This window comes from Bos taurus, chromosome X (assembly GCF_002263795.3).
Source record: "Bos taurus isolate L1 Dominette 01449 registration number 42190680 breed Hereford chromosome X, ARS-UCD2.0, whole genome shotgun sequence".
NCBI classification, from domain to species: Eukaryota; Metazoa; Chordata; class Mammalia; order Artiodactyla; family Bovidae; genus Bos; species Bos taurus.
The window spans coordinates 86882307-86907088 of record NC_037357.1 but is presented as its reverse complement, the minus strand read 5'-3'; the positions used below and the strand labels follow the sequence as shown (position 1 = coordinate 86907088).

Sequence of the window (24782 nt, the reverse complement as noted above, 5' to 3'; positions counted from 1 at the left end):
TGTCAACCACTCGGAGACACTGGGACATGGCCCACACCACATGATATGCTCACACACATACAGACTTGCACAGAAATACTGTTGTCACCAGACCCTCAAAGACATTCTAAGACTCAGACCCTCATGGTCCCACTGCTGTGCCTCACACACCATCATATAACAGTTCTTGTTCAATGTTCCAAAATGTGTATGGATCCACTTCTGTGCCCAGTGCACATGCCGTCATGCTGTCTCAAAGATCACCCCACTGGTGCACAACCCCACACATTTACTCAGCACATGCTGCCGCTGACACACTTCCACATACTTCACACATTCACCCCTGCCCAGCCTTTCAGGGGAACCTGGAGTCACGCACGTCATGTCACACAGCCTCATCCCTATTGCCCGTTGCACACTGGCTCCCACCATGATGTGTCGGTGCACATGCTATCTCATTCCACCTGGACGCTGTCACACTTGGTTTCACATGTACCATTACAATTGTGAAACCCCATGTGCTATCTCCCATGGTCACACATGGCAGCTCACAGTGTCATGAAATAATCATGGACACAGATACATACACACACCCCAGTCCCACATAGACTCACACCTCCATTTTCAGGACTCTGGTGGTTTTATTTTACGGAAGCTTTGAAGGTCCAGCCCAAGGTTTTTCTGGGTCCCAGGAGGTTGGGTGGGACACACTGCTGGCTAGAAATGGGGAGGGAACACCAGACCCCGCCCTGAGGCCGTGCTCGGTACCCTCATGAGCTGAGTGGGGCCACCACAGTGGTGGTGGTGGTGGGAGGCACAGGGCCTGTGGGGAAGGAGCCTGTGGGTGAGCCCAACAGGGGTCCTGGAAATGGCATGATATGGCTAACAGGCCCTGACAGCACTACGGGCCCCAGGCCTTGGTAGACATGGGCAGTACCAGGTGGGCCCAATGTCAAGCCTGAGGTCACCTCCCCGCAATTCCCGCTACTGCTGCCCCCAGCCACCACCATGAAGCCGCCAGATGGTCCTTCTGCTGCTCCTGTAGCTCCTAGGCTGGATCCCCGTTTCTTTTTCCCTTTCCCAGATGCCTTGCGGTTTCGAGTCTGGATACCATCCTTCCTCATGGTCAGTGGTCGGTTCACCTGCCAAGAGGGAGGCCATGGCTGTTTCCCAGCTCCACATCTTGCTCTATGACTCCTCCAGGGATGACCAATTCACCCCACTTTTAAGAATAGAGAACTTATTCAAGGATTAGGGAATGTGCCCCTGATATGACAAGAATCCTGAAGTTTTCAGGCTGTGCGTTTGGGAAAGCCTCTCAGGTTGATGGGAGCTGCCCCTGGTCTAGGGCAGGGCAGGGGAGTGGAAATTAGCTGATGGCCTAGGGAGGAGGTGACAGGTGGGAATCAGGAGAGAGGGTGGAGGGGTGAGAGGGAATGGGGGGGTGGAGGAAGGGTGAAGGAGAAGGAAGGAAGAAAATAGCTAGTGGATAAAGGAAGGGGGAAGGGTGGAGGGGAAGGAAGGGAAATGGGAGGAAGGAGAGGAGGGAGGCTCCACGAGCCCCGGGTCACCTGGTGTAGTTTGTAGTAGAGGCCGCAGGCGTTGCACACAGGGTCCCCGCTGGCGTTTCTCCGCCACAGTGTCGTGGTGGTTGTCTGGCAGTTGGTACACTGGGTCCCTGCCCTTTTGCTGACAATCTAGGGGGGAGAGCAAGTAAGTATGGACACGCTGCTGGGTGGAGGACCAAAGAGGTGAGGGTCAGGTTGAGGGCAGGGTTTGCTTCAGGACGAGGGCTAGGGTTTCTGTGTGGGTGAGGACAGGGCCTCCCTGCCAGGATAGGCATTTGGGGTGTTTTATAGGGCACTACACAATTTGCATGTAACTTTGGCCATCCACTGAAATCATTATGGGAATTAGAAGTAATCATGATTCCCCCACATTCCAGCCAGTTCAACCAACACATCTGAGGAGGGTCTCAATCAATCCCTAGTGGTTCAAAGTGCCCCAAGGTGATCCCAGTGTGACACAAAGGAAGAAAAGTGCAGGGAGAGAATAGAATTCCTGCTGGCACCTATGTTGTTTGGTCAAGGATAAGAGATACTGTACACAGCTGGTTTCCTGGGTGGATGGGGAAGGAGCAGAACGTGTGGGTTCTTATAGATCATCAGGACTGGGATTTCTGTGAAGGTTGAGAACAGCAGGGATGGCAGGGCTTGGTGTTACCAGGCGCTTCTTGGGCCGGATGAGGGGCCTGTTCTGCCCATTCATCTTGTGATAGAGGCCACAGGCATTGCACAGGTAGTGGCCTGTCCTGTCCCGCCGCCACAATGGTGTCGCCGTTGCTCCACAGTTCACGCATTCTCTGGCCTCTGGTGGAGTAGACAGAGGGGAAGAAGGAGTTAGTCTCAGACCAGCTCTCCCTTGGTCACCCCCACCAACCTCAACCTCCCAGTCCCTTTTTGAGAACCTCACCGCAGGGGGTTAGGGGCAGAGTTCCACGAAGCTTCGGGGAGGAATAAGGTGCTGGATTGAGGGGGCTCCCAGTGGGAGAAAAGTAGGTACTAGAAAAGTCAGGACCCCCGTAGGCACTGCTAGGGACTGGAATTGATGAAGGTGGTGCAGTCCCCAGTGTCAAGAGGTCTGGACTCATCCGCTCCGTCTTTAAGGTCTCCAGGAAGCTGCTTCCCCCTTTCCCATCCAGATCTTCTGAGGCCTGGGGAGAGGAGTCCTCACGGGTGGGGCACACAGTTGAGGCAGGGTAGAGCCCGGTCTTGCCATAGGCCCAGCTAGCATATGGTGAGCCCCCGGGGATCCCCTCCATACAGTTGATCAGTGGGTACACCTGAAAGACTATGGGGGTATGGTAAAGAAAGAGGAAAGAAGAGAAACAATCAGTCTAAATTCGTCTTACTTTCAGGGTCTAATGATGCCCAAGAGCCCCAGTATGGTGACCAAGTTTCCGTGCTTTGAACTGGTGACCAGAAGAACTGCTGGCATTTGAGTGACTCCAGTGTTCTGAGCCCTAGTGGTTGCTCTGTCCCCTGACCTCCAACATTTCCAAATGAGCTTTGAGGATGACTTGTTGGGATTTGGAGCCCCATATATTACCTGGCAACTCCAGCCACTGTCTACTTCCATCATTGCTTCCCAGTATGGCTACCCCAAGAGGACAGGTTGGGGAGCAATGGCATTCCCAGTTCTGGACTTGACTAGGAGTCAGCACAGAGATGTGAAGCCTTATCCCATTTTCCAGAATTGACTCTTTGAAGGATTCTGGGTCTCCATGGCAACCTTGACAGCACAGAGCCAGTGCCAAGATAGCCACCCAAAGAAGTTACCTGGGGAGTGTCTGTAGGCCTCCGCATCCCTGTAGTAGGCCAGTGCGGCAGCTGCAGCCGTGGCGGTGCTGGCTGCAGTGGAGGAGGCTGCTGTATCCAAGCCCTCAGACCCGGGGGGAAAGAAGACCCCCGATTCTGGTGGTGAAGATACCAAGGCAGGGTCCATAAACTGGGGTAGGGGCTCGGAGGTCCCCAAGGCCCCGAGGCCAGGGAACTCCATGGGGCCTCTGGGGTTTGACCTGTGAGGACAGGAGGGGTCCTCAGACACAGAACCCCCCCTCCCCTCTCTTCCTCCCTTCTCCCTCCTCCCACTCCATTCCCTCAATCCTCTTACCCCGCTTTTCCACCTCCCTAGTACCCTCCTCTTGCCTCCTCTGTCCACCCTCATCTTCCCTTATCTTCCATTCAGTTCTCTTACTCCCTATCCTGCCCCTTTCCCCTTCTTCCTCTTATCTTTCCTCTCCTCCTTTTCTCTCCTCCACACCCCCCTTTTACTCCTCTTCTGTTTTGTCTCCTCTTCATTTTCTCTCCCCATCTCTTCTTTCTCCTCCTCTCCCCCTCTTCCTTCACTTTCTACTCTTCCTCCGCCTTCCTTCCTCCCTGCTCTCTTTTTCCCTTCTTCCTCTTCCTCTCCCTGTCCGTCTTTTCTCCCTGGTCCCCTATCTCTTCTCTCCTTCTGTCTCTTCCTCCTCTCCCTCCCCTTTTCTTAGCTTTCCCCCCTTCCCCATTCAACAACTGCTTCACTCCTCTTTCCTTCTCCTTTGTCCTCCCCTCCCTTCTTTTGTCTTCATCATTCTCCTTTGCCTCCCTTTCTGCTCATCTCTTTCTCCTTCTCATTTTCTCCTCTCCTCCTCCTCCACTTTCTCTTCTCCCTCTACCTCCACCCCCTCACCCTCCTAGGAGTTTGTAGGTGGGGTGGGCTGAGCTGCAGAACCAGAGTCCCTTGAACTCCTTGGTCATTCCCCAGACCTTGGGGTTCAGCCTCCTGTCTCCCCAACTTCATCCCTATCTGTTGCATCTTGCCTTCTGACTTTCTCAGAAACCCCATGGTTTCCGGCTTGACTCTCCCCTCCTCCACCTCCGTTGGGTGTGCAGACAGAGGGCCCCCTCAGTTCCTCCCTGTTTCATGGGGGGGTCAGTACCCCTACTGCTTATCTCTGCCATCCCCGCCCAACTTTTGAAATCACCCCAAGGCCTGTGGCTTCCTCTGAGGAGGGGGACAGGTGGGAGGTGTTCCCTCAGCCTGTACCGTGCCCTCTGGAGAGGTCTGCCATAGTTCTGCTTTCCAGCTCCTTCAGTCCCCACCATCCCCAGGCCTTAGTTTCCCCGTCTGCTGGATAGAAGGTGGTGACAGGGGTCCTTGCCCCTTTGCTTCTATTCTTCTCTGTGCGTATCTCTTGTCTTCTTGTGTCTCTTTTCCCCTACCCTGCTTCTTGTCAAGTCTGGCTCTCTGTATTTCCCTCCCATTTTCTATGCTCTCTCTGTGCTTTTATAAATGTCTGTTTTTCCTCCTTCCCTTGTCTGTCTTCCCATGTCTCTGATTCTCTTTCCATCTTTATCTCTCTTTTATCTCTTTCTTTGCTCTCTCTATATTTTTCTGTTTCTCTTTTTCCCTCTCCACTCATCTCTTTGAATGTCTGTATATCTCTCCCGCTCTGTCACTTTCTGCTTGTTTGTCTCTTCCTTCGTGTTTCTCTCTGGGTCCTCTGGCCTTATTTTAATGTCTTTCTCAATGTTCCCACACCCCTGATCATACCCTTCTGCACACAACCCCAGTTGAGGAGTCAGGAAACCTACCCCCTTACTTGACTTGCCCTGTGAATCTGAAGGCCTTGGTCTCCCTGTCTGTAGGGTGAAGTGACAGAGATAAAGAAGACCACCTTCCCCTGCCTAAGCGACCCATTGTATTGCCTACGTAGACAGGCTCACAGCTAGGCCCTGGGTTGGGGTTGTGCTGGGAAAGAGATGGGCCTGTCAGTGTACCCACCATCAACCTTCTCTAGGCCCTGGGGCACATTCTGTCTTCTCTGGGGACAGTGTCTTGCCTCCTCATCTCCAACTCCATCTCTTTCCTGTCTGTCTCGCCATGATTCTATCTGTGAGTCTCTCTCTGCATTTCTGTCTCACTCTCCTTTTCTGCTCCTGAGTCTCTCCCTCTTTCCTGTCTCTCCATCTCTCTTACTCTTCCTTTGAGTCTCTCTTTTTCTTCTTTCTCTTCATGTCTCTGTATTTTGCTCCTTTTCTCCCTCTCCATCTCTCTTTGTTTTTTTTTTCCTCCTTTTTCTCTGTCTCGATTTGTTTCTTACTCTTTTTGTCTCTGTTAACCACTGTTCTTTTATCCCCTCATTCTGTCCTCACAAGCACCCCCCCAGTCTCCTTCCAACCCCACTGCCCCGTCCCTACACCTTGTACCTTGGCAGGTCCAAGACTGTCCACCCCTCTGTGGCAGGGGCCCAACTCCCCCCCCCTCCCCCAGTTATCACTCTCTGGACAGAGATAAAGTTTATCTCGAGGCTGGGGGATATGAAAACTGCTTATCAGCTGCCCCACTAGAGTAAGTGCTGCCCCAACGGGTGGCAGGCAGCTGGCTGGCCCTCAGCTTTCCCTCAGTCCAGCCCCTCACCCCAGGTAACATCCCCACCCCAGCCCTCAAGGGAGGGTCCCTTGGGACTGAAGGGAGTACAGATGGGATCTGGGGGCAGATGAATCTTGGGAGAGTCTGAGATGGAGTTTGAGGATTAGATATGGGGTTAAGGAGTCAGGGGTTTGGGGAACAACTATGGAGTTTGGGGTAAACAAATGCGAGTTTAAGAAGCAGTGAAAGGTTTGCTTGAAAAGTCACATTTTGGGATCAGAAATAAGTTGGGAAGGCAGAAACAGGGTTGGGGATCAGAGGCAAAGTTAGAGAGAGAGAGAGAAAGTTGAGAAGTTGGAGCTATAGTTTAGGGCTCGGGGTGGATTCTGAGAGTCATGGAAAAGTGTGAGGGTCCAATGGTTTTGCTGGAGCAGAGATGGAGTTATGATAGGCAGGCAGAGGTGTGTCTGATGACTAGAGATGGCTTATGGGAGCACAGGAAGAGTTTGAGAATAGAGATACAATTGGAGTGAATAAAGATTGGGGGCCAGAGAGGGCACCTAGGGGGACAGAGAAATATTGGGAAGCTAAGATGGGGTTTAGAGAAGGCAGACAGGAGGATTCATGTGACAGAACAGATTGAAGGGGTGGACTTGGTGTTTGGAATGATGAAGACATTTTTGAGCATAGGCAAGGAGTTGAGAGAAATGGTTTTAGGGCATCAGAGAGAAGTCACAGGGAACAAGTATGGGATTTGAGAGGCAGCAATGGGTCAAGAGCATGGAGCTAGGGTTTGGCAATCCAGAGACAGGTTTGGGAGGTTAGAGAGAGAATTGGGGGCAGAGACAGGGGTGTTGTGGAGTAGGCAGGGGCTTCAGAGCAGAAATAGGTGTGTGTGGTGGGGGGCACAAAAGTGAGCCTTTGTGGTGAATTCAGGGACAAGTTTGGGTTAGTGAAAGTCATATTTGGGGCAGAGGTTAGGATTTGGTGGGATGAAAGCATATTTCGGGTCAGAGATGGAGTATGGTGGGCAGAGTTAAGGGAGCAGGAGAGCATAAATATCTTGGAAGCAGTGGATGGGAGTCAGGGCAGAGAGAATTGGGTTTAGGGGGCAGATTTGGGGTACAGGTGGGGGTTAGAAAGATAGAGGTGGTCTGGAAGAGCTGTCAGGGGATTCAGGGCTGGTAGACACTTTGGGGACCAGTGGTGGGTTGGGGAGCCTAGAGCAGGCTTGGGGAGTAGCCTTGAAGTAAGGGGCAGCAGGCCCAGGGTCTGCCTTGCTGGGGGGCTCTTAGGGGGCTGAGACTGACCTGGGCTGGTTGGTGCGGAGGGTTCAGCTGCTTTGGGGATGTGACGAGCTCAATGTGATCCCGGGGGGTGTCCTGGCTGGCCTTGGCCTTTGAGGCTCCCTTCCTCCTTCCCTCCCTCCCTCCCCTCTCCCTCCTCCCTCCTCTCCAGGGAGTGGCTGATGCCCCAGTGGGTGGGGCAGGCCAGGGGAGGGGGCCGGCCCCCTACTGGTGGGGCACCTCTTGGGCAGTGGGGCCTTCTTCCACCCCACCTGCCCACCCTGTAGATTCTTGGACCCTGTTTGACTTGGGCTTCTGTGGGCTTCAGTGTCCAGTCAAACAAAAATGGGCTGAAAGCAATATAAAATGAAAATAGCAGATATGGTGTTATGACCCAGCTGGGCTTTTCAGTGAGTTTTACAAACATAAAGCCCCTACTGTGTGCTTAGCCAGGTGAGGGCTGGCCCCTTATGTATGTGTCTTCCTGGCCAAAGGGAGAGAAGGGCTGTGACTGTACCCATTTTGCAGGTGACAAGAATGAGGCTCAAAGAGGTTTGGTGGGAATTTGAATCAAGATGTTGGTGGGACATCTTCAGGACCCAGGCCCACCCCGGGGACCAGGCCAAGACTGGCGGGAAGCAGAGGCACATTCACTCAGCGCCCCGCTGGGGCTTACGCCAGCTCTGGCCTGCCCTGGGGCAGCAGATAAGTCTTATCAGATGGAGGCCAGCGTGGCTGTTGGCTCCGCGGTGGTAACAGGCTGTCTTGGGCTGGGGGGGCGCGGAGCTGGGGGGGGCACCCAGGGACGGTGGCCTCAACTTCTTGCCCGCCATGCGGCTTTGGAGGCGGGAAACAGGTGGGACTAGGGGTTGGTTCCTCTGCAGGTCCTTGAGTAGGATAAGGTGGGGGAAAGGAAGGAGGGAGGGATAGAGAAGGGAGAGAGGTAGAGAGATGGGAATGACGAGATGCAGATAAATAGAGAAAGAGACAGAAAGAGACGTAGAGCTGGAAGGAGACAGGGAGGGCACAGAAAGGAAGGAGAGACAGAGGGTGAGGGATGCACAGAGAGGGCCAGAGACAGTGAAGGGCAGACAGAGGCTAAGAGAAAGGGAGACAGGCAGAGACGGACAGAAGGTGCAAGATAAAACCTGAAAGCGACAGAGGCCGAGGACACAGGTGGAGAAGCTGAGAAGGGAGACAAAGATGATACAGAGAAGGGGAGGGCAGAGACACAGATTCAGCGACAGAGAGTTTGAGAGGAAGTCATGAGACCCCAGGTAGCAGCCTGGCATATGCCCTGGATAGGTGGTGCCAGGGTGGGTGGGAGGGGAGGGGGTGTGGACTGATGTGAACCCATGTGGCCTGTGGCCTGAGAGGGACCTCCAGAGAGCCACTGGGCCCCTGTGCCACCTTCTTGTCCTGTTCTCCTTTCCCCAGATAGTAACAACGGTGACAACAACTACTGTCTTGTTGCTGACACAGACCAGTGTCCTATTCTGAGTGCCCCATGTAAAATCACTGAATAAACTTGTAAACAAAGTTGTCCAACTTGGGTCCCTATAGGGGAGGGGTTAAGACTAACCAGCCATGGCCCTGGGACTCCACGGGCCAGGGAGTTCCCTGGTCCACCCATTCTATGGATGAGGTAACCGAGACACACCAAGGGCAGAGGGCAAGGATGAGTAGCCTCTGCTCAGTCACTGGCCTACCCCAGAGGGATTTTATCATCCTCATCTTACCTGTCTGGGCCTCACTGTCCTCATATGCAAAATGGAAGATTTGAGGAGGAAAGGAGGCTATTTATTGAGCTCCTGCTCTGTGCCCGTCTGTGCCAAGCCCTTGTCAGTATCAGAGAGGACAAAGACTACTATCACTCAAGTGATGATTTCAGGACATCCACTCTGGAGCTGGCCCACCCTTATTTATGGGCCACTGACTGGTGTGTGGCCTTGGGCAGTTACTGTCGCCTCTAGACTTCAGTTCCTCATCTGAAAAGATGGGGTACTAGCGGCCACTCCACAGGGTGATTAGAGTGACTCAATGAGACTTTATCCATTAAGTGATTTCAACTCATTTGATTCTGAAATCTCAATAAATGTTAAAGTGAAGTCGCTCAGTCGTGTCCGACTCTTTGCAACCCCATGGACTATAGCCTATCAGGCTCCTCAGTCCATGGGATTTTCCAGGCAAGAGTGCTGGAGTGGATTGCCATTTCCTTCTCCAGGGTATCTTCCCGACCCAGGAATCGAACCTGCATCTCCTGCATTGCAGGCAGACGCTTTACCATCTGAGCCACCAGGGAAGATTCTTATTTATTCATTGAGTGCCTACTGTGTGTGAAGGATGGTATTTGGCCCTATTTTATCAGCACTACTTCTAATTCTAGTACTAATGCTAGTAATATGCTGATATCAATACCAGTACTAATTCTAATTACTAACATTCTAATATTGATACTAGCACTAATGCTAATTTTAACAGTAATACTAATAATGCTTATTATTAGCAGTAAGCATTAATAGTAATGGGCTTCCTGGTGGCTCAAATGGTAAAGAATCTGCCTGCAATGCAGGAGACCCAAGTTCGATCCCTGGGTTGGGCAGATCCCCTGGACAAGGAAGTGGCAACCCACTTCAGTATTCTTGCCTGAAGAAGTCCATGGACAGGGGAGCCTACTAGGCTACAGTCCATGGGGTCGCAAAGAATTGGACACGACTGAGTGACTAACATAACATAACATAAATAATAATGTTAATTCTAATCTATATGAGTACTTTATTAATATTCATATGAATTCTAGAACTAATAATTATTATTTATTTTAATTCTATCAGTGACTCCGGTGGCTAATAATAATACTAATTCTGATACTAATATTTTTCCTAGCACTAATATAATAACCACAGTAGCATTATTTGCCAAGCCACCCCAGGCACTGTGCTCAATGCTCTCCATGCATCATATTTATCCTGCTCTCACCAATCCTTGTGGTGTAAGTGCATATAATTGCCCCCATCTTCTGGACTGGGAATAGGTGCAGAGAAATGAAAATGTTCATCCAAGGCTTTGGGTTCTTTCTTGTCTCAGCTCTGACTAATTTGCTGCCGATTCCTGGACAGGCCAACCTCTGAGCCTCAGTTTCTTTGCTTGGAAAATGGGTGTAATCATAGAAACCACCTCAAATGTTGTTGAGAGTCCACTCAACACAGGGCCTGCCTGCACATTATAAATGGTAAGCTCTGTGGTAGTAACTCTCCTCACTGTTACTAGAAATAGCAGGTGCAGTGTTGGGGTAAGGTGAGGAAGTCTGCCCTCTTCAGAGGCATGTCTCAGACAAGGGTTTGGCTGCTGGACTCACAGCCCATTTCTTCATAACTGGAGTGGAGAAAGGGTTGAGAACGGAAGTAAAGCATGGGGAGTGGGGGCCTCAGGGCTCTGCCTCCATCAAGAACCAAAACCCTGAGGCTCTGAGGCCAGGCCTCACCCCATTCCCTCCCCCATCCCTGTGGAGGGGGCACAGGCCCAGAAGTCTGTGGTGACAGTTCAGCCAGCAGGGAGGCAGCTGGGAGTGGGCAGATAAGGGAATCGCCAGGGCCAGGCCAGGCTTTGGGGGAGCCCAATGAGGGCGGGGGTGGGGGCAGGGGTGGGTGTCTGGGCCAAGCATCCTTTCCCTCGGGCCTCCATTTGAGACTCAGCCCCAACGGCCTCTCTTCTTCTCTCTTCCCAGAAGCCTTCCCTGACTGGTTCCCTCCCTCCTGGCATCTTCTGGGGCTCCAGAGCTTGGTCCAAGCCCATGGCATTTGGACTATTCTTGTCTCTTCCAGACTGTGGAGTCTACTAGGGCTGGGACGAGCTTGGCTCCCCTCCGTGTCAGTAGCACCTGGAGAAGCATCAACCAAAGTCAACTAAGGAATCAGATGTTTGCCTTAAAACCACACTATTTTGTTTTTTAAGAGAAAAGTATAAAAGATACTATAATAAGCACTCACATTTGTCAAATGTTAATATTTTGTCCTATTTACTTCAGATCCTTTTTAAAAGAAATATATTACAGATACAGTTGACACCCTTGCACCAATTTAATTTCATCTCCCCCTCTCCTTCCACTACCTTGAATTTGGTGTTTATCTTTTTCATGAATGTTTTGATGTTTTACATTACATTACTGCATATGTATGTATCCATAAACAACAAATGATACTTGGGGGTTTTGGCCTGTTTTTGACCTTCATATAAATGAAATCGTATAGTATGTACTTATTTTGCTCAGCATAATATCTGTGAGATTCATCCAAGTTATTGTGTAGCTCATTCTTTTTTTTATTGAGATGTAATTTGCATACCACAAAATTAACCCTTTAAAGTATACATTTCAGTGGTAAGTTAATTCACAAGGTTGTACAACTGTTACCACCTTCTGATTCCAGAACATTTTCATCATTCCATAAAGAAACCCTGTGCCCATTAGTAGCCATTTCCCTTTCCATTTACCCCTCCCCACAGCCCCTGGCAACCACTAATCTACTTTATATCTCTATGGATTTGCCTGTTATGGGCATTTCATATAAGTGGAATCATACAACATATGAGCTTTTGTGACTGGCTTCTTTTACTTCACATAAAGTTTTCAAGGTAGCGGAGAAAGCAATGGCAACCCACTCCAGTACTCTTGCTTGGAGAATCCCGTGGGCAGAGGAGCCTGGTGGGCTGCCATCTATGGGGTCGTACAGAGTCAGACACGACTGAAGTGACTTAGCGGCAGCAGCAACATGTTGTAGCATGGATCGGTACTTCATTCCTTTTTAAGGCTGAATAATTTTCTATCACATGAAAACTTCATTCTGCTATCCATTCATCCAATCAGTAAACAGTTTTGGCTGTCATGAATAATGCTACTATGAACATTCATGTGAAAATTTTTATGTGTATATATATTTTCAGTTCTCTTGGGTGTATATCTAGGAATGGAATTGCAAGGTCCTGTGGTAATTCTTTTTTCAGCTTTTTGAGGAACCTCAAAGGTATTCTACAGAGTAACTATATGAAGGTTATACATCCTCTCCAGTTACTGTGCTCATTTCTGATCCTAGTAAATGAGATATGTTATCTCATTGTGCTTTTGACTTGTATTTCCCTGATGGCTAATGATATTGAGCATCTTTTCATGTATTTGTTGGCCTTTTTTTTTTTTAACCATACCATGAAGCCTGCAGTATCTTAGTTCACTGACCAGGGATTGAACCCAGGCCTCAGCAGTGAAAGCACTGAATTCTAACCACTGGACCACCAGGGAATTTCCGGTTGGCCATTTGTATATATTCTTTATAGAAATGTCTGTTCAAATCCTTTGCCCATTTTAATTGGGTTGTCTTTTTATTTTTGAGTATTAAGAATTCTTTGTTCTGTATGCTAGACCCTTATCAGATATGTGATTGCACATATTTTTCTCTTATTTGTCAGTTATCTTTTCACTTTCTTGAGAGTGTCCTTTGAAGCACAAAAGCTTTTAGCCTTTTTTTTCTTGGATGCATCATGCAGCTTGTGGAATCTTAGTTCTCTGACCAGAGGTTGAACCCAGGACCTTGGCAGTGAGCACACGGAGTCCTAACCACTGGGTAACCAGGGAATTCCCAAAAGTTTTTAGCTTTGAGCAAGTCCAGTTTATTTATTTTTTTCTTTGGTTGCTATGCTTTAGGTATCATATCTAGGAAATCGTTGCCTAATCCAAGGTTGTGAAGATTTATGCCTAGGTTTTCTTCTAAAAGTTTTATAGTTTTAGTGCTTAATATTTAAGTCTTTGATCCATTTTGAATTACTTTAATGCAAAGTAGGGGTCCAGTTTAATTCTTGCCATGTGTATATCCAGCTGTCCCAGCACCATTTGTTGAAAAGACTATTCCTTCCCCCATTGAAATGTCTTGGCACACTTGATAAAATCAATTGCCCATGGTGCATAAATTTATTTCTGGACTCTCAATTCTATTCCATTGATCTGTATATTTATCTTTATGGCAATACCACACAGTCTTGATTGCCATATTATGTAGTAAGTTTTTAAATTGGGACGTGCAAGTATTCCAACTCTGTGTTTCTTTTTCAATAGTTTCGTAGCTATTCTGGATCCCCAACATTTCCACTTGAATTTTAGGGTCAGCCTGTCAATTTCTGCAAAGAAGTAAGCTGGGAGTCTGATAGTAATTGCACTAAATTTGTAGATCAATTTGGGGAGTATTGCTATCTTAATGCTATGAAGTTGATAATTCATAAACATGTGATGTATTTTTATTTAGGTATTCTTAATATCTTTCAACAATGTTTTATAGTTTTCAATGTATAAATCTTGCCCATCTTTTGTTAAGTTTATTACTAAGTATTTTATTTTTCTGATGCTGCTGTAAATGAAATTGTTTTCTTAATTTCACTTGTGGGTTTTTCCTTGCTAGTGTGTAGAAATACAATCAAGTTTTCTATGATCTTGTGTCTTACAACCTTGCAGAGCTTTGTTGTAGTGGCTTTGTTGTGGATTGCTTAAGATTTTCTGTGTACAAGATTATGTTATCTGCAAATAGAGATTGTATAATTCTTTCTTTCCAATATGGATGTCTTTTATTTCTTTTTCTTGCCTAATTACCCCGACTAGAACCTTCAGTACAATATTGAAGTGCTGAGAGGGGATATCCTTGTTTTGTTCTTCATCTTCAGGTAAAAGTATTCAGTCTTTTACCATTAAATATGATGTTAGCTGTAGATTTTTTGTAGATGCCCTTTATCAGGTTGAGGAAGTTCTCTTCTATTCCTAGTTTTTTGAGTGTTTTGTGTTTTTGTTTTAATTTATTTGTAATTGGAGGATAATCGCTTTAAATGTTGTGTTGGTTTCTGCTGTACATCATTGTGAATCAGCCATTGTTGAGTGTTTTATCATGAAAGGGTGTTGAATTTTGTCAAATGCTTTTTTCTGTGTCTTTTAAGATCCTGTGGATTTTGTCTTTTATTCTATTAATATGGTATATTACATTAATTGATTTTCACATGTTGAACTAATCTTACATTCCAGGGATAAATCCTACTTGGTTGTGGTGTATAATCCTTTTATATGTTACTGCATTCTATTTACTAGTATTTTGTTGAAGATTTTTGCATCTATATTCATAAGTGATATTGGTCTATAGTTGTTTTTTCTTACTACGTCTTTGTCTGGTTTTGGTATCAAGTAATGATGACCTCATAAGTTCATTCCCTTTTATTGCCAAGTAGTATTCCATGGAATGGATATACCATATTTTGGTTAACCATTCATCTGCTGATGGACATCTGGGTTGTTTACAGTCTTTTCTTTATTACAGCAAACCTGCAACTTACAAGCTCATATGTCTCTGTGCACACACATGTGAAAGAGTTTTTTCCTGGGGCAGGGGATATCAGTCTATCCATCCTTCCACCTCCCCACCCATCTATCCATCCACCTGTCCACCTACCCCTTTATTCATCTATCCATGCCCTTCCTTCTTTCTTTCTTCCCTTCCATATTCCTTTCCTTCCATCCTTCCTTTGTTCTGTCCTTCCTTCCATAAATCATCTATCTCTTGGCACATAGCATCTGGGTCCAAGGCAAGTTATTTTTTTAAAAAATAGGCAGGAAACCTGCTACAGCTTTTGGCAAAGCCTTTTATGTGCTTAAAACTCACATCCTTAACCATCCTGTATCCCCAGCATTTTGGGGGCTCCCTGGGAATTTACTCATAGGGCATGGCTAAACTACCACCTGGAGACTGTTTAAGAGACCAGAGTCCACAAGACTAGGGGCTCCCTCACCTTAAAGAGAGTCTCATATGTACTCCTTCATCCATCTCTTATTTGCCTAGGGATCTGTGCTCTCTCCTTTCCTCTTTGCCTGCATCATTCACTGGTTCCTCCTCTTGTTTCAGAACTCTAAATGTCCTTGGGCCTCTTCTCTAGTTGACATTTTCTCTCTTGGTGAACTCACGCAGTCTCTGTCTTCAGAGTATCTCCAGAATCTAACCACTTTTTACCACTTCTCCCACCAGCACCAGTGTTACTCATCTGAACCACTGCAGTAACCTCCTCCTCAGGGTCCCCCGGCTTCCACCCTCAACCTTGTAGTCTATTTTCCTCAAAGCATCCAAAGGGAGCTTGTTAAATCCTAAGTCAGATCACAGTTCTCCTCTGCTCATGACCCTCCTGTGGCTCCCCTGTCACTCAGAGTAAAAGCCAGAGTCCTCTCCATGGCCCATGAGGCCCCACACCATCTGTCCCCCCAACCTCCCCCACCTCACCTCCTGCTGCTCCCCCCACTCACTCTGCTCCTCTGTACTAGCCTCCTCGCTGCTCCTCACAGACACCAGGCCCCTGCATGTATCAGGGCCTTTGCACTGGCTATCCTCTCTGCCTGCTATGGTCTTCCTGTAGCTATTGGCACAGCTCCCTCCCTCATCTTTTCTTGCCTGGGCTAAAATGTCTCTTTCTCAGTGAGGTTTCCCTGACCATCCTATTACATATTGGAAAATGCTTCAGTTTTTTTTTAATCTGTTGCCACTTTCCCAAAGCACCTATCATCCTCTATCACACTTGATATTTTTCTTACTTAATTTTATTTCTTTTCTGTCTCTCCCACCAGAATGGCAGCTCCACAAACATAGATAAGCTTATCTCTTCTGTTCAACCCTGTCTTTCCAATGCCTGGAACAGGCCCAAGCACACAATAGGTGCTCAATGTATGTTTATTGATTGACTGAATCAGTAAATGGTGGGGGAAGAGGACAGAAACAGAGAGAATTTGTTCTTGTCCCATCTGTCTCCTCTTTTCAGGAGCAGAGCCTCAGTTGAGATGAGTCTGAACCTACCAGATCCAAATGTAGAAAGTGCCACATTCTGCAGGGCTGAAACCAGCTAAGGTGCTCTAGGAGGAGGTAGTGTTATCTGGGCTGGCCCTTGAAGGCCCCATGGGAATCGCAGAGATCTTGGAGTTCAGTCAAACCAGTTGGGTGGAATAAATATCAGGCAGCACTTGGCAGGAGTGAGCTGAATCAAAAAGGATGAAAAGGATAAGCTCGCTGACAAGGAGAAATCTATCAGGGGCCTTGAATCCCAAGGTGATGACCCTGAATTTTGTCCTCAGAGATGTCCTACCCCCTGGTCACTGACCCCCAAATAGCTCAGAGACCTTATGTTCTAGAAAAACAGCCATGTATAATGCTGAGACAGTAATAGTAAAGAGCTCATGTTAATTGAAAGTGATTTATTGGGGCAGCTTGGATAGGGGACTCTCAGACATGTTGGTCCCAAACCCACCTCAGATCGCCCAGCAAGATGCATAAAGTGCCCGAGTCCTCAGTCTTTAGAAGTTTCTGGGCCTGGATAAGGGTTTGCAGGAAGGAAGAGAGGGGGTGACGTGGCAGGGGATAGAATGGCAGAGAACTAACATCCATCATGAGGAGATATAGTTGGGACCCCTCAATCAGGTTTCCGTCAGGGTCTCGGAGGTAGATGGACATAATGGGCTCTTTTGCCCCTGTTCTGGGGACTGGACCCTCCTCAATGATATCACAAGCCTGAAGTGGGAGGAGAGAACAAAAATCATTCATTCACAGACCATGTTTGAGACCAAAATTTCATTCTTTACGGTGGCCTAGAAGACCCCTGTATCTTTCACACTTCATCTCCTACCATTCTCCTCTCCCTCACTCTGTTCCAGCTATTTAAGAGCTGTATGACCTCAAGCAGAGTACCTAACTGCTCAGCACCTCAGTTTCCTCATCCATCAAATGGGGATGATAATGTGCCTAGTACGTGGCAGAGTCAGAATTCAAACCCAGGCAAGCCAAAATCCATACCCTTAACCCCTATGCTTTACCCACTTTACTTCCAAGCCAGACTTTTTCACTGATATTTTCCAAAAGAATCCAGGTCAATTTGCACAAAATAGATTTAATACCTCAATCTGTGTTCCCCAAAAGGAGAACCAATGTCCCCTTCACATGAAATCATCTTAAGTATTACAAGGATACTAAATTAAATTACAGTGAGTAAAAAAAAAATTAGTGAGTCAAATTATTCCCTGTTCAGTCCTCTTTCAATCCTTCTGATTATACCAAGAAGAAAGTGTCTGGTGGATGCGAAGTCCTTGATACCTCTCTAACCAACCTAACTTTGTCAAGCCCAGAGATTGGGGGAAGCAGAAGTGGCTAGAATCTAATGACTGTGATGCTTTTACAGCTGTTTGTTTTTATAATTGTCTCCTCTTTATGCCAAGATATGATGAATTTCCACTTACTTGGTTGAACATTTTCTTTTTACACAAATGTATTTATATAAATAGAGTTTAGGTATACTGTTTTCCACAAGGGTGATGTAAAGTTTTCTTTTAAAATACATTTGTTTATGGGGAAAATATGTCCATGATAATGAGTAAACAATGGTGTGCAAACCTTATCTGGAGGTGATGAAATCTGTTATGTCTGAAGTTTGAGTCATACTTCTGTTTTCATTGCATCTGTAGCAGCTTTCTCAAAAGAAGATGGAAGTTGGACTCACCTTGAGGCACTGGACCATTTCCTCCCAATGCATCTTTGTGATCAGGCATATATCCAGGGAGCCGGGGACCAGGTGAGTGGCTTTGGGTTCATATTCCTTTCCCATCTCGTGGAGGTTAAATTTCTGGTCTCCAAAACACAGTGCTTTCTGGTCTCCCTATTTGGGGGGAGAAAACAACCTGGAACTAAACCTCCAAGGTGAGTGTGAGGCACAGCCCCCTATTGACACCAACAAGGTTAAAAAAGAAATAGAACAAGGCTTTGATGAAAAATAGCCACTTGGTGCCCCACTCTTATCTTGTTCCCTAGAGGCAAATGCTTTCAATTTGTGTATGTGTTTCTTCTGGAAATTATTTCCATACCTCCAAATAATATGTTGATACTATCCATGGCAGAGACTATAATCTGCCTGCTTAATATACGTTTCTCCCCTTTTTCTTTTAAAGACAGCCCAAGTTTCAGTGGGATCTATTGTGCACCCAGCTTTAAAAACCTGCATTTCCCAGCATTCCTTGCTGGGCAGCCATGGAAGGCTGGACAGTGAAATGTTAGCAGAGGCTGTGAACCATGCTTCTGAAAACCTTCCCACCCCACTGAGCTGACGCTTTTTGCCTACTCATTTCCTCCTTTCAGCCACTGCCCACACCCTGCCTGCCTACCTCTAGACTGATTGTTGAATGAGAGCAAGAGAAAACTCTATTTTATGTAGCCCACTTAGCTTAACCCAGTTAAGTTTTCTCCCACGTGCCTCCAAACACAGTCCCTAACTGACGTGCCACTATTTCTTGATTTGGCAACTTCAGACATTTTCTATCTTTTTCCTGCTATGATAAATGAGAATTTAGCTCATCCACAATACTACCCCTCCCAATAGAATTATGTCATCAGTTTTAGCTCCTCTTTTGATTCCTTTACAATTTAAAAATAACCCACTTGCACCTTAATGTTTTGATGGATGAACATAGTATCTCATTGACCCAACTATCCTCTTCATCTTGCCTCTTTCTCCTGTGCCTGTCAACTTCTGCCATTTTTATTTATTTATGTATTTAATGGCAAAATATTTTAATTTTTCATAAAGCTATTTCCCCCACTCCATAGACACCACACAGAAAAGAATCTGTATGCACATGTTCTGGTTGAGCAGGAGGATGAGACTTCTGCCGTTAAAAAAAAATCACTTTTATAGTCCCTTTATATCACCATGGCAGATACTACATTCATTCTATCAGAAAATGACTTTATTTCACTTGAATGATAGTTCAGCTGAGTATAGAACTTGAAGTTGTAGGTTATTTTCCCATAGCCTTTTATATGTGGCTTCATTGTCTTCCTGAATCTGGTATTGCTGATAAGACGTCTGATGTTAATCTGTTTTTCATTTCTTTTCTATATGATGCATCCACCCTCCACTCTTGCAGCTTTTAAGACTTTTCTTGGTCCTAGATGTACTGAATTTCACTCCATTGTGTCCAGATACCAAGGGCTGAGGCTTCATATGCCTATTATTGTTGATGCATGCAAGGCCCTTCTCTAGTTTTATTTGTATACTTAATCTCTTTATCTCCAGTCTTCATTCCTGTCCCCAACATAGGCAATGGTTATAATGTGTTTGATGTTCATTCTTTGGTTTTCATAAGTTATTGTAAAAGGTGTATTATTGTTTTATGTGGTATGTTATAAGTGGTACTGTGCTATGGACATAATTTGACTTCACCGTTTTTCGTTCAGCATGATCTTTTTAAGACCCTTGCTGTGTATACATCCAGTCTGATACTGCATAATTCTATTTTTATGAATGACATTTGATGTTGGAGCTTCCCAGGTGGTGCTATTAGTAAAGAATCCATCTGGAAATTCAGGAGATCCAAGAGACTCGGGTCCAATCCCTGAGTTGGGAAGATCTCCTGGAGTAGGAAATGGCACCCTACTCCAATATTCTTGCCTGGAGAATTCTATGGGCAGAGGGGCCTGGCAGGCTACAGTCCATAGGGTTGTAGAGTTGGACACAACTGAGAGACCGAGCACACAGCACAGAGCACACATTCCATGTTAATTTTACATTTTTTTTTTAACTCTGTTTGCCATTCGTGGGCTCTTTCCATTGAAGGCAATCAGTGTTTTTGCATCTCCCACTTGGGAGTTGTTCCAAATTCTCAAGGATTGTATTCAATCTCTGGAAACCTTTTTACCTTGAATCCGTTTTTCTTGGGGACGTTTGTTTTCCTGACCCAAACTGGACTGATTGTGTTCTAGGTATCTTTCTGGATCTTCCTCTTAGGATCCACTGTTTCCTGACTTTGATGTCTTATTCCTGGATTAATCACTCATTTTGATAAGATATTCTCAAGTAATTTTGAAAGCAAGTAGGCCAAGTTTCTGAGTCTTTTTATTAATATGTCTAAGAATGTTTTATTCTACACCCACCTTGATTAATAATTTGTCTGGTCATAGAATTCTAGGTTGAAATGTTTTCCTTCAGAATCTTGAAGTTGTTCTTCTGTTGTCTTCTGGTCTCTGACTCTTGGGAAATCTGAAGTCTATATTGCCTTTTCCTTTGTAGTTGAACTACTTTTTAACCTCTCTGAAAACTTCTAGGAGCTTTGTATTTATTTTGATGTTCTATAATTTCTTAGGAACATATCTAGGTGTAAACATGCTGGATACTCAGTTAACTCTCCATATAAGGACTGGAAAGTTCTCTCACATTATTCTGTGGTTATTTCCTCCCTTTCTTCCCTCCCTTTATTCACTGAATAGTGAAGTCCCACTATTCAGAGTTTGGAATCTCCTCCACTGGTCATTTTTAAATTGTGTGTGTGTGTGTTTTGGAGTACTAGGCTACTTTTTAAAATAGTATAATCACATTTTACCCCAGCTGCAGTTTGGCATTTGGGGAAGTTGTTACCTCAGAAGTCATGACCTCCATGCCCAGGATCTTGGAATAAAACATAGTGGTGTCTTTTAGTCTCTTTACTGTCATCACAATGTGGTCAAGTCTATGGATAAGACACAGGGAAGGGGTCCGACTGTTGTCCCTCCATGACTAAAAAAAGAAAAAAAAAGAGTCAAAAGAGACCACACTGCCACTGGTCACACCCATGTTTCCTGTGTTTCCTTCTCCCCACTTCCCCTCACCTCCCCAGTGACTATACTTCCTTCTACCACCATTCCAAGGGGAAAGTCCTGGGAGGAATCTTCAGTACTTATTGCTCATGTGTGGGTTCACAAGAGTCCATGTGTCTGCCGTGACCACCCTTCACTGTTTTCTTATTATTTTCCTCCTTCCAGGGGGATAGAGGTGAAGATAGGAGTGAAGTGAAAGTCACTCAGTTGTGTCCAACTCTTGCGACCCATTGGACTGTAGCCTGCAAGGTTCCTCTGTCTATGGGATTCTCCAGGCAAGAATACTGGAGTGGGTTGCCATTTCCTTCTCCAAAGGTGATCAGCTTAAGTCAGGTTTATATCCCTTAGGAGTTTACCGATGGCATTTTGTTGATGCTGATCACCACAGTTCTTTCTCTGAACTACCATACTACAATGCCCTGTAATTTATTTTTTTAAAGGAGGCAGGTGTTTAAAAATGGACTCATTTGTTGGTTTTTTTTTTTAAGACAATTCCACATAATGTTACTAGTGGGCTAATGATGGAATTCAGCTTGCCACCCCCCGCCCCCCAGGCCGCTCTTCAAAGCAAGCTGCTTTATAGAACAAGGTAGAGTTTGGTTTTTGGAAGACAGGAGAGTTGAGACCAAAAACCAAACTCTCCCTTGTTTTCCCAGAGCTGGAATTCATCTCTTATAAGAAATAATAAGAACAGAGGAAGCCCACTTCCATGAGTACAAGCCCTTTATTGGCCAGTTTAAAACTCAGTCCCTTCCTTTATTACTCCACAGTTAATCACAGAGGACAGGACAAGAAGGGAGCAACTCAGATGCAGTGATGTTTCTGGGCATGTGTGCCTACAGATCAGCACTGACACCTAGGGGGAGGGCACACCACCCCACCACTCATTTCCTGCCTTCAGCACACCTCCCACCAGATCTTTCTCTTGATTCGAGTTCCTTAGTAATTTGTATATTTACATTACATCTGCTACAGGATTATAAGATGCCTATGCACCATAAATTGCAGAGTATAGTGGTTAAAAAAAATATTGTGGAGCCAGACTGATATTTACTTGCTCTCTGGGCTGAGAGAGTTTGGTTTCCATTTCTGGAAAATGGGTATGACTTTTTTATGTGTTTTATAGAACTGTTGTGAACAGCTTAAAAAAAAAGTTGGGAGGAGTTCCCTGGTGGTCCAGTGGTTAGGACTTGGTGCTCTTACTCCCAGGGGCCCGGGTTTGGTTCCTGGTTGGGGAACTAATATCCCACAAGCTGGGCAGTGTGGCCAAAAAAAAAAAAATCTTACAACAATGCCTGACAGCAAGTGCTATAAGAGTTGATGACGATGATGTTGTGCTCATCTTGTTAAAATCCAGACTCTCTGTACTGTGACCCTCAATCTTTGCAACCTATTTATTTATTTATTTTCACTGCATCAGTTCTTAGTTGTGGCTCATGGGCTCCAGAGTACATGGGCTCTATAGTTGAGGCACCTGGGCATAGTTGCCTTGCTGGCATGTGGGATCTTAGTTCCCCCATCAAGAACTGAACCTGTGTCCCCGCATTGCAAGGCAGATCCTCAAGCACTGGGCCATCAGGGAAGTCCCCTCATTCATTGCTCTTGGATTCCAAGCCACATTGTCCTTTTGCCTGTTCCTCATAAGGGCCATCCTTGAACCTTATACCTCGGGGCCTTTTGCACATGCTGGTATCTGTCTCCCTGATTAGAATATAAGCTTCATAAGTGTAGAAATTTCTGTTTTGTTCCCCACTGTGTCCCAAACAGCTAGCAGATGTTCTATAATATTTGTTCAATTAATGAATATCTACTACAGTAATTGGACTTCCCTGGTGGCTCAGATGGTAAAGTGTCTGTCTACAATGCGGGAGACCCAGGTTTGATCCCTGGGTCGGGAAGATCCTCTGGAGAAGGAAATGGCAATCCACTCCAGTACTATTGCCTGGAAAATCCCATGGACAGAGGAACCTGGTAGGCTACAGTCCATGGGGTCACAGAGTCAGACACAACTGAGGAACTTCACTTCACTTCACTACAATAATTAGACCCCGTGCCTGGCACAAAGGCTGGCCTCTGTTCTATTCCACTCTGTTCTATTCTGCTGTGTTCAATTCCATTTGAAACCATTACATTTTTTTTAAAAAAAAAAACATTACATTTTAAACAATTGCTTTCACTTGAGCCCCAGCTTAAAAAAAAATACTGTGCTTTTCTATTTTCATGAGTGAAGGAGGCATTAGAAAAGTTCTTGAGTTCTGCTGTCCTCATGGATACAGAGTATCCATATGAACACAGAAGCCATAGAACTGGGGAAATGATTGACCATTTGAGCTTCATTGAAACTAATGTTCTATGTATTAAAAATCTTATTAACCTTTTAATGTCTGTAGGGTTGATAATAGCACTCCCCTTTCAGTCCTGATATTTGTATTTTATGTTTTTTCTCTTATTGAGAAAACAGAATTTACTAATAGTTTCTTAATCTGTTCAAAGAACCAATTTTTGACATTAATTTTCTCTGTTGTATGTTTCCTGTTTCCCCAGTTTCTGCTGTCTTTATAATTTCCTTCCTTCCACTTTCTCAGGGTTCAATTTGCTGTTCCTTTGCCAGACTCCTGATATGGAAGCTGAGGTACTTGATTTTCAAGTTTTTACATTTCTACACATTTAGAGCTATAGATTATTCCCTGAGCATTGCTTTAAACTGCTTTAGCCACATCCCCCAAACCTGATAAGTATTTGGAAATCAATTCAACTAATTCCTTCCATTATCCAATGCCCTACTAGCTCACATTCACTCCCCAATTCTGCTTTGCAGATATGGAGCTCCATCCTTGCAAATTCAAGAATAAGCAAAGCTGGCTCTCTTGAGGAACTGGAAGAAGGCCCATGTGACTTGGAATCCGAGAGTGAGTGAGACAGAAAGAGGGGAAGCCCAGGCGAGATCATGCAGGGTTTTGAGATGAGGTTAGGGAGGCTGGTTTTAAAAAAGATGACTGAAGAAAAGTGTACAACCTAAAAGTTGTTGAGTTGTTATATTTCAGGACTTGACTGAGGACTGAGGACAACAGCCCAGGAGACAGCTGCTCAGATAGCTCTGAGGAGCTGCTCCAAATAGGTAAGGGAGGACTCTGGATATGCAGGAATTTTTGCTGGAAAAAAAAAAAAAACCCATGTAGTCAAACATCAAAATACTACTGCTAATCACAAAAAGCAGCCTTCTCAAGTTAATGATTTTAGCACTTTTCTATGTATGGGAGGATGCGAGAGTCTGGGCTCATTGAAATCTTTTCTCAGGTATGCATCTTAACTACCTAGGGCCAGTATGCTTAACTGCCTAGGGTAGTACTCCTAAATGCCCCCAGGGCACATTGTTGGGCAGCAGCTGCAGTGGCTGCTGGCTTGAGGCTGGGCAACATTCATTGTTTACTTGGAACAGCAGGCACCATTCCCTTTCTACAAGCAAGACACTTAAGCTTACTATGTGTCAAGCTCTGTTCTAAGCACTGCATAAAGCATAATCCACTTTATTTCTCATAACCAAATATATGTCTATATGTGTATTATATATGTAAATATATATAAACTAGAATGTCCAAAATACTATAGCCTCCCTCCGGCCTCCTCCACAGGGACGGCTTCTATCTTCCTACAAAGTCCTTTGCAAGGTCTCCTTCGGGGTGCCAGTGGCCCTTGGAATTCTTTTAGCAAACCTCAAGAGCAGCGTTCTTTCCTGGCCGCTCCCTGTCCCGCCCCACCCCAATGGCCCTGGCTGAACCGGCTCCTGGAGCCGCCCCTAGGGAGCGGAGCTGAGCGGCTGCCCACTCCTGCAGACCTGCTGACAGTCTGCTGTGTGTTAGAGCAGGGGCTTTCTATGTCCCTCTGCTGCCCTCTGCTTGTCTTTGAAAGAGGAAAGAAGAAGGAAGAG

At 45.9% G+C, this 24782-nt stretch overlaps 2 protein-coding genes across 3 annotated transcripts; both read right to left on the bottom strand.

Moving 5' to 3' along the window:
* Positions 1 to 604: 604 nt before the first annotated feature.
* GATA1 (GATA binding protein 1) lies at positions 605 to 7258 on the bottom strand. 2 transcript variants are annotated; one of them, XM_010821902.4, is made up of 6 exons: positions 7203 to 7258; positions 3318 to 3556; positions 2452 to 2829; positions 2203 to 2348; positions 1551 to 1676; positions 611 to 1121 (listed from the first exon to the last, which is right to left on the bottom strand). In XM_010821902.4, exons 2-6 carry the CDS (start codon positions 3535 to 3537, stop codon positions 750 to 752), a joined length of 1242 nt encoding a protein of 413 aa, XP_010820204.1. In that variant the 5' UTR covers positions 3538 to 3556; positions 7203 to 7258; the 3' UTR covers positions 611 to 749. The 2 variants fall into 2 exon arrangements, with proteins under 2 accessions (NP_001193169.1, XP_010820204.1); NM_001206240.1 differs by lacking the exon at positions 7203 to 7258 and having other exon boundaries at positions 605 to 1121; positions 3318 to 3537.
* A 9187-nt stretch (positions 7259 to 16445) lies between these two features.
* On the bottom strand, positions 16446 to 23686 carry GLOD5 (glyoxalase domain containing 5). The gene is made up of 4 exons (XM_015461678.3): positions 23639 to 23686; positions 20637 to 20774; positions 17730 to 17885; positions 16446 to 16747 (listed from the first exon to the last, which is right to left on the bottom strand). Exons 1-4 carry the CDS (start codon positions 23684 to 23686, stop codon positions 16463 to 16465), a joined length of 627 nt encoding a protein of 208 aa, XP_015317164.1. The 3' UTR covers positions 16446 to 16462.
* Positions 23687 to 24782: the final 1096 nt, after the last annotated feature.